Below are 9,556 nucleotides of genomic sequence, written 5' to 3' on the forward strand. Positions count from 1 at the left end.
ATTTGACTTAATCATATATTAATTGATATACTTCACTAACTTGAATTCCTTAAGATATTTATTTTATTCTGATAACTATTAATCATTTGCAAGCTTATTAATCTATTAAATGAATTCTAGATCTCCTATTATTACAAATTATAGAATAGAGTTGAAAGTGGTATTGGTGTAATAAAATATCAAAGGGTTTATGTGAGTCCCCACATCAATTTCTTTAGCTAACCATATACCATAACACATAGGAAGACCTAGATGCATGTGGATATTGAGTGAGATTATTCGATTAACCTTACTTTGGAAATAAGGGAATCAAACTTAAGGATGCGAATGTAGGGGAAGACAACTAGAAGACCCTAATGCATACTATTATCCAAATTGATTATCAATCAACTAAACAATTAATTGACAATTTTATTTGATCAACAACTAAATAATAATACCTCACTAGTTATGAATCACTTTGATCGAAGTTGAAACTCGATAACATTCTCGAGTGGATAGGAGTTGGTATTTGTATGTGACTCAGTAAGGACCCATTCATGTTATCTTAGTTAGCTTCAAAAAAAAAAAAAAAAGTTGTTGTATATTTACCTTGCTAGGTTTAGGGCATGACATGATAATAGTTTTAGAATGAGTAGAGTCAACCCCACTAGCAGACAACTAGGTCCAAAATCCTCAGTCCACCTCCCCCTGCCCCCCCTGGTTAGAAGTCAACACCAAGAGAAGATCTAGATAGATAGAAGGATCCAAATCGAATGACGAGCTACCCTCTTGGGGCCATAGGAACAAAGTAAAAATTCAAATTTAGGATTGGGCAGGAAGATGCAGGAGTTGAAAAGTGATTTTCTTATACAAATGATTATTTCATAGCATTTAAAAGATGGTGTTTCAATAATGATATTTGTTTAAATATCTCTTATGTTGATGGATAAAAGGAAAGTGTACCTAGGTATAATTACGTTGTGATGTATCTAATTAATTATAGAAAGGAAATAAATATTATCTTTTAAATTAATGTTCAAATGATGTATTATGAGTGATAACTTGTGGAAAATATACTAGTAATCAATGGGTAGTTATGATACGATTATGGAGATGCTAACATGATTATATTGATTAGTAAATTGTTTATGTTTACTCAATGAACTTAAAATGAATATAGAGTAATAAGACAATGCATACCTTAATAAATATTTGTCTCTGCCTTAATGTCTAAATGAAACTAATATTAAGCACATGGCTAGTAGAGGTTATGAACTGAATGCTTAGTTTTGAAGTAATGGCTTCATTTGATAATTCAAATAATGATAGTTCATTAACTTACATTTAACGAAGACATGAAGATTAAAATGATCATGCACTAACAAATATCACAATTCAAGGTATATCTTTACAGATGCAAATTTGTTTTAATAATGTTGATTTAGTAGCAATGAAAGGGAACCTGGGGACTTAGGTTGGTTAGTAACCTCACATTTGGATTTTGTAAATAAGTGTCTATTTATATTTTGGAAATGATGCACATCTGATTGATAAAAACAAATTACTGACACTTTTAATAGTTAGATGACTTCTTCTCTTGGGTTCTCTGGAAGGTGTTACAAACATTAGCCAAAAAAATGTATAAGAGTCTTGTTATCTATTGATCCAATAATGTAGATTTTTAGAATTTAAGTGATTGCACTCAGACAAAAACTCATAAATATTTAAATTTGAATATAATGAAAGGATGACTTAATTGTCACATTAAGTTTATATGTAATATTCATATGTTTTTCAATTATTGTTAAAAAAATTTAAGAAATAGATTTAGATTATTAATTTTTAGATAGACTAATTGATAATTTTTTCCATCAAATTTCTAATCATTTCTCATAAACCAACCTCATTTTAGCATTCCTCATTCCAACGATGGATTAGGGGACGATAAAAAAAGGAAAACAACATTACCATCCATAAAACTGTCTATTTAGATCAGAATTCCACTGACCTGTCACTCTTAAACTCCTTCAATGCTGAAAACCGCATATCCCTACTATATTTTTGAGGATTCACTGAAATAATTTTAGCTAGACCCCTTCATTGGACCATGATCTTACTATTCGTGATGGTAACAGACGGATGAAGTTTGCCTTGAGAGCGTGGATCATATAAATACAGAAGTTTAAAACTTCTAGACCTCTGTAGTTGCTTTTTCTGGATAAATTTAAAGGAAATATCGACTTTCCATTGGATTCTGCAATTGATCAAAGAAATCATATACTCGACCCCACATAATGGAAGACAGATCATAAAGGGACACAGTATGCTTACACTCAAATAAAAGATGCGAGCATATGAAAGATATGTTGGTATGTTCCCTCTGTCACCCTTTTCCTTTTAGTTCTTGTTTTGCAATGCAAGGATGGATCTGCATCTAACCCTAAACAAAATCTGCCATCTGAATTTTCTTCTCTACACATGTCTGCAAATAATAATCCAAGCAACTTTGTCGCATTCAGCTACAACGAACTGTTCTGCCTACTGTGGAAGCATTCCCCTGCAACACCCATTTGGCTCAACCCAAGGATGTGGAGCATTCCCATACAAACAGATGCTGCAATGCGATCACAAAGCCCTAAAAGTTCACCTCCGCACAGCCTCTGGACTGTTTGAAGTCCAAGGCATAGACTACAAAACCCAAACCCTGACTATCTCCGACCCCTCCATGTCCACCTGTTCTTCCCTCAATCCCATTACTCATCAACATTTCTCAGTGGATTCCCTTCTCCCCCCCACTCCCAACAATACCATTCTTCTCTTTCATTGCCCCCTTTCTCTTGCTTCCTCTGGATTGTGCAACAAAAGTAGCCAGACCTCAGTCACAAATCTGCTAGGGTCTCCTTCGGACTCGTGCTATAAGCATTGTGAAGTAGGGCTCAATTCCTCCTCTTCTTCCTTGCCTTGCTGCGCAACTGACTTTGAGAGGCTAGGGAACCGTAGCTTGGCGGATTTGCAGTGTAAACACTATGTCAATGTGTATGGTGGGGTGGAAGGGAGTAAGCGGGGTTATGGAATTAGGTTATCTTTCAATATTCCTGACAAGATTCCTGATGTGAGGCTGTGCGATGAGTGTGATAGGCAAGATGGCAATTGCGGTATTGGGCTCAAGTGCATTTGTCATCCTCACGAATGCGGTAATTTCATTGCTCTCCATCATTTTCAGAAAGTTTAGGAGAAAATTATGCAGATTTTATTTTTATTTTGGAGAAATGTATCTGCAGAGAGCTGAAAATTTACACCAATCATACAACAGGTTCACATGGGAAATCTATTCCTGAAAAACCAAGCACCTCTTTTTTGGCACTATCAATTTTACTTTTGTTCAGGAACAAATTCTTGCCTGAACCCCATTGAGCTCTCCACGAGTCTGAGCTGAGACGAGGTTCCTAAATGTAGCTTTGGGGGAAACCCTGCCGAGAGAGCTTATACTAGGAATCATTTAAAATTCAGTAAAATTCAGCTTATAACTTGGCTGCTACCAGCCTTCCAGATATTAGGGCAGGTTCTTATGTGGCTTAATTAAAGAGATCAAATTTTCACAATCCATCGTATTACATTGATTTGTTTTTGGATTCGATTGTGTTAAGATTTTTAGGACCAATAGATAAAGGGAAGGGAAGAGAGATTGCACACACACCTAGATTAAAATAATAGAGAAGATGGCTAAACAAGGAACCACAAGGAACAAACCCCAATGATAGGATAGAAAAGAAAGTTCACATAGAAAGTAAAAATGAGAACATAAGAAATAAATGAAATGTTTGAAAATAAGGATAAGTATATAGTAATAACGATAAACAGAATGAAATAAAAAGAAATAAGAAAGTGAAAACTATCAAAACCTAAAAAATGAAAAACATATATAATCTATGTATGGTAAAAAAATATGTCATATATTATTATTACAAGTATTGTATAAAAACATATAATATACATATAATATATAATGTATATTATATTATCACCATATATAATATGTATATAGGTAAAAATATATAATGACCACACAGAATATATGTATGTGTGTGTTTATTTATGTAAATATATTTATTTTGTGTACGTGTGCTTGTGCTTTATCTATCATGTAATACACACACACACACACACACACACACACACACACACACATATACATACATATATATGTATATATATGTGTACACATATACATATATGCACATATATGTATATGTGTACACATATATATACATATATATGTATGTATATGTATGTGTGTGTGTGTATGAGGAGAACAAAAGCCAGTACAACCAAGATATTAGCAAAGAAACAAAGTGTGAGTGAAATTGACACTACAAAATTCAAAATCAACCAAAGAAAAAAGCACGAACACAAGAAGATCAAACAAGCACGAGCCACCCAAAAGGTGGCAAGTGAGAGGCGCACAACCTAGGAGCTAAAGGAGTGCCTAAACACCAACATAGACCTAGACACCAAGAAAAACAACACCATCCCACTCAAGAAGAACCAAAACACAACAAGCGCAAACAAAAGAAAAAGAAGAACCACAAGGTGAAGCCGCCACCAAGGCAGAAGGGAAGTGCGAGCCACCCAATGCAAAGAAGGAGAAGAACGAAGAGAGAGCAGGAAACCCAACCGGTGGAGAGGGAGCGACCAAGCAGGTTGGAAAGAGGGGGAAGAGAAAGATTACCCCTCGTGACGTTAGTCTCTGTCCCTTGAGGCCAACATTTGCTACCATGAGGGGTTGAGGATCCATCTGTCATCATGATTAAAGATGATGGGGTGGTTATTAATCTTGAGAGCTTCTTTAAGCTTCCTTTTGAAATAGTTGTCCTCATTGGATAGGCTCTGCATGTTTTCCAAACAAATGTGATGTTTGGTAGAGAAAGAATGCTTACGTAGGGCCGATTTGCAAACCCTATCATGCCTAATGTCAGGCAACGTGTTCTTTGATCCGAGTGTGGAAAGAGAGACCTGTTTCGCCAATATAAGGTGTGCCACAAGAGTCAATATGTGGCTGTTTAGTTTTTTTTGTTTTTTGTTTTTGACTAGCAGTGGTAGCATTTTTGACAATATGCAGTTGCTCATTTCCAAGCTAAACAGTAGCTGTTCTACTAAAATAATTAAAGATTCTAAATTTATAATTTTTTTCTTAAACAGCCAAATGAAAACATAAGACTACCTTGACTACAAAACCTTGATCTTGAGTTTGATACTTAACAATTACAACTTACAACTTAGATGAACTTGATTACTTTGGGCATAATGCTTAAGAAAGTAACAACAGTTTGTTAATGGACTTTTCAGCTTAATCAGCAGATATTGCAAAAGTTAGGTTCCCATCTAAAGCAGTAAGTAAAAATTTTCCTCTATTTTTTTTATTGCATTGGAAAGTATTTCAATTATTTTTGATTAATTGAAAAATAGGTTTTAAGGAACCGGAAACCCAAATACATAGTAGAGCTTAAGATTTAAATATTAAAAGTCCAAGATAACCAAGACCAAAAACAAAGATACAATGCTGGCAGGAAAGAACAAAAAGCCAGCCCAGAACCATAAAGACAACAAAACACTAGCAGAACTAACAGACAACAAAGACAACAGACCAAAGAAAATTAGTCAAAGTTCTTGAGGAGTTGAGCATCTTCCTCCTCCAGCTGAGTCATTTAGTCTGCAGCAGCCTGGATATCTTCAACCTCCTTACTGACTTTCTGGGTTGCTAGCATCTTGGTAGAAGCCTTGGTCCTTTTATGGGGCGCCAACTGTTTACCCTGATCAGCCTCCTGGGAATCATCAACCTGCACAAGAGTTTTCTCCTGGGGACTCTTTTCCAGCTTGTTACTCGAATCCGTGTTGGGCAGAAGCTTTCAGAATTTTATGGCTTTGGTCACCAATCTTCCACAGAGTATCTTCGATGCCAGCAACCATTCCATCGATCTCTAGAGATCTTGGAGTCAACATCATCTGCGCTTTTGGCATCCTGAGTGTGGTCTTTGATCATGTCCAGGAAGGTCTAATCTTTTCGTAGACCAATCTTGTCCTAGCAAACAATTCTAGCATTGATGGTCTTTTGTTTGATTTTCACATCCTTGATTTCCTGGAGAGCCCACTTCAGCCTCTTAAAGTATCTCTGAGCCCCAAATTTCACTTCTTGCAGGACACCAGACTCATCCTTCTTGTTATCGGCATTAGGCACATCGAATAAGTCCTCCTTCGGTCTGACATTATAGTCAGTCTCCTGAGTTTTCTCAGTTTTATCTTTAAAGTATCCCAACTGTTATAATTGAAGAAGAAATCACGAAATCACTTCTGTAAAATAGTTTATGGTTACCCACAAAACAAGCATCTTGAATTGGAACCACCAAAATGAACTAGATGGTTTCAAATAGAAATGTCTTCATATAGCGAACCCCAGGGAAAGTGAGGGAGCAATCTTGGTCTCCAATATTACTCTCTAGATCATTTGGAAGCGTTGTTCCACATAAAAGAATTATATAGCAATGACCACCTAAAAAGTATTTTTGAATCATAGGAACTTCCAAACATTCCACTGGGGCTTAGATGGTGAACATTATTGTTGTGCGAGTGTTGTGATGGAAGTGTCTCTGGATATTATAAATCGTACTAATCATATCCTATATCTCATAAATACAAGTGGGAATCAACCTTGAGATATAAGGCTTGCAACTTCATAACTAATCCTCCAAACAACTTAAGGGGGTGCATACAAGGAAACAGCGCCAATGGCTTCCTTCAAATACTGGCTGATGGATAGACCTGTGTGAAATCCATTTGCCCCACTTTATTTTGAAGAACTTAAGGGAGTGTATTCTAAGAATGACCACCATTGGATTATCTTGAAATGAAATGGTGGAAGACCATCAGTATTGTTGGTTGATGCATTAACCAGTTAGAAATCCATCTTCGTTTCATATTAAACACGGATTGATAGGTTCCTAGTCTTTTCATTTACTCGGTTAACAAGAGTTCTAGTACTTTTAAAAGAATAGGAGACATCATAAGTGACTAGAAGATTAGGCCTATTTATGCAAAACCAGAGACAATACAATTGTACCAGAAGACTTTCTAGTCTCCATTAACATCACAAGCTTTGACAATCCATTTAGTTCAAAGTGGGGACACCCTATCTTGTGACACCAATAAGGCCAAGCCTTCTAGAGTCCCTAAGAAAGCAATTTATATCCAAGCAACTCTATAGAAGCCTTTGCTATTGTTTAAATTGACTCAAAGAAATATCTGCAAGAGCTTGTTAGGCTCTTATGATGTGAAGAACAATAGTGAATATTGCGGTGGCTAAAACTAACTTCCAACCAGGAGAACTAAGCTAGGCTGCAGGGAGCAAAATAAATGGTAGAGTCACGTTTTTCTTCATTGAAAATTGAAGCATCGCATTAATTGCTCCATAGAATTCTATTTTTTTTGCCAACGCCATCTCACATTGCAAATTCAAAGAAATTTCCCTCCCTAACATTATTCACTAGCAAGAGGTCAATAGCCCTTCTCAAATATTCTTTCTATGATGCTTGAGGGTGAGGATGAAGATAATATTAATCAAGGTATATTATATATAAGTTTGTTTTCTTATTCTACATAAGAAAAAGAGCCTATGCTGATGTCCCTCAGACGAAAAAGCTGAGGACTGAAAAATATATATTCCATCAAAATTACTTTAGGTTTAAACTTAGCCTCATCCCTTATATCATAACATAATTTACGAACATAACATCACCTTTATTGATATTACTCGATAACAATTTATCCCTTTGATTACTATATATTCATTCCCGAGTCTCATTTTTACAATTCTGTAATTTACTTTTTCGTGTGGGTATTGTTGTTTTCTATTCTCTTCTACCTTTGGTTCACGTTCCAATTAGATGAAAGTGGATTACGTCTTACCTTCTGTCACAAACTTCAGTTTAGATCCCATATTGTTATATTTAATTCCTCCATTTTACTGCCTTCTTAAACGAACATGTTTTTTCAAAGCAAAATCCAACGATAGAGTTGATATGTTTTCTGTCTTAAGGCTCCTTATTGTAACTCTGTCATTTATTCTTGCAAATGCTTAATCAGTTGAAACTTAAAACTGCTGCCAGGCATAAAACTTTTCCAGCAGGAATACATAATTCTCATCTTAAAATTTCTTACTGCATACCCTTTTGAAATACAGAGAAAATAATGCTGATAAATACACGTGTAGCTGATCTCTGGCTGCCATGCTTTTGCAGAAAACACAGTAGTGTCAAGAGCATCTGTGCTATCTTTATCATACAGGACCATCTTGAGTGAATTGATGTTTTGGTCTATCTTCACAGGTATGTTTTACTTGCCTGTACTTTTGGCTGTTATCCAAAAGTTGAAATATTTGAAGACCTTCAAGGATGACATGATTGCAAACATTTTGTATAGGGCTTGCATTGTGGAACCTGCTGTGAGCCACGGAAATTTTCTTGAGCTTATTTACATTGAGGAGAGGTCCTGTACATGATATATAGTTAAACTGGTTTGTATTATCTTGCATGTATATGTTGCAAAACCGTTCTGATGTGCCTTTACTTGATTGAGAGGTAATCAAACTCCTATGGTTAATTTTGTGTCCTCTGCAAAAATGTGGACAGAATTTGTTCTTATTTGTATAACAATATTTTTCACATACAGTCAAGTTGAAATTGTAAAATAGCTCACTCAGTTTTCAATGGCTGATTAAGAAATACGATAACTTGATTTGTTTTTATTTATTTATAATATATATTTTAGTATAAGTTGAGAAGAATTAAAAAGAGAATCTAAAATATTTATTAATAGTGTAAACTGTTCATCTATATATTTATATTAATATTAAATATTAGTTTATAGTAATTGGGCTGTCTTTTGTGCATTTATTAACATGTCAAATGAAGTATTTCATTTGGATGCTTGATACACATCTAAATGAATTGTTTGTCTAGACAAATTTGTAAACTAGATTTGTCTAAAAATCTATATATAAGAGATTTTTATATTAATATTAAATATTAGTTTATAGTAATTGGGCTGTCTTTTGTGCATTTATTAACATGTCAAATGAAGTATTTCATTTGGATGCTTGATACACATCTAAATGAATTGTTTGTCTAGACAAATTTGTAAACTAGATTTGTCTAAAAATCTATATATAAGAGATTTAAACTTTCTAACTTTCAAATAAAATTTTTAATTGTTTTTCATTTATTCATTTCTACAAGTTTTTGAAAAAATGCATATACTTTCAAATTGTATATTAGAATGATATATTTAAAGACTGGCTCTAACTTAAATGAATTATTAAGTACACATCTCAATTTCTAGATAAGGAATTGTTATATCAACATTGCATTATCATCTTAAGTTAATAATGTATGCTTGTTTGTTTTCAAACTTGGTTTAGTATTGCTTAGAGATGGAAATGATTGAAGAGTGTATGGCCTATGTGACTCAAGACATTACTGTAGTTTTCCTATACACTCATGTCTTAAAAGACATTTGGTCTAAT

General features: G+C 34.5%; 1 protein-coding gene across 1 annotated transcript; it reads left to right on the top strand.

Annotated features, from left to right (window-relative positions):
- The first annotated feature begins 1,984 nt into the window (after positions 1–1,984).
- Positions 1,985–8,779, top strand: LOC149535449 (uncharacterized). The gene is made up of 3 exons (XM_089805063.1): positions 1,985–3,176; positions 8,274–8,360; positions 8,455–8,779. The coding sequence occupies exons 1-3, from the start codon at positions 2,405–2,407 to the stop codon at positions 8,478–8,480; spliced, it is 885 nt and encodes a 294-aa protein (XP_089661189.1). The 5' UTR covers positions 1,985–2,404; the 3' UTR covers positions 8,481–8,779.
- Positions 8,780–9,556: the final 777 nt, after the last annotated feature.

Source organism: Cupressus sempervirens, chromosome 10 (genome assembly GCF_028749045.1).
Source record: "Cupressus sempervirens isolate cs-2001-9-10 chromosome 10, ASM2874904v1, whole genome shotgun sequence".
In the NCBI taxonomy this organism is placed as follows: Eukaryota; Viridiplantae; Streptophyta; class Pinopsida; order Cupressales; family Cupressaceae; genus Cupressus; species Cupressus sempervirens.

Coding starts and splice junctions, on each gene's coding strand:
- LOC149535449 (XM_089805063.1), top strand. CDS start 2,405: ATGGATCTGCATCTAACCCTAAACAAAATCTGCCATCTGAATTTTCTT. Junction 3,177..8,273: donor TTGTCATCCTCACGAATGCG/GTAATTTCATTG, acceptor ATGCTTTTGCAG/AAAACACAGTAGTGTCAAGA. Junction 8,361..8,454: donor GTTTTGGTCTATCTTCACAG/GTATGTTTTACT, acceptor CATTTTGTATAG/GGCTTGCATTGTGGAACCTG.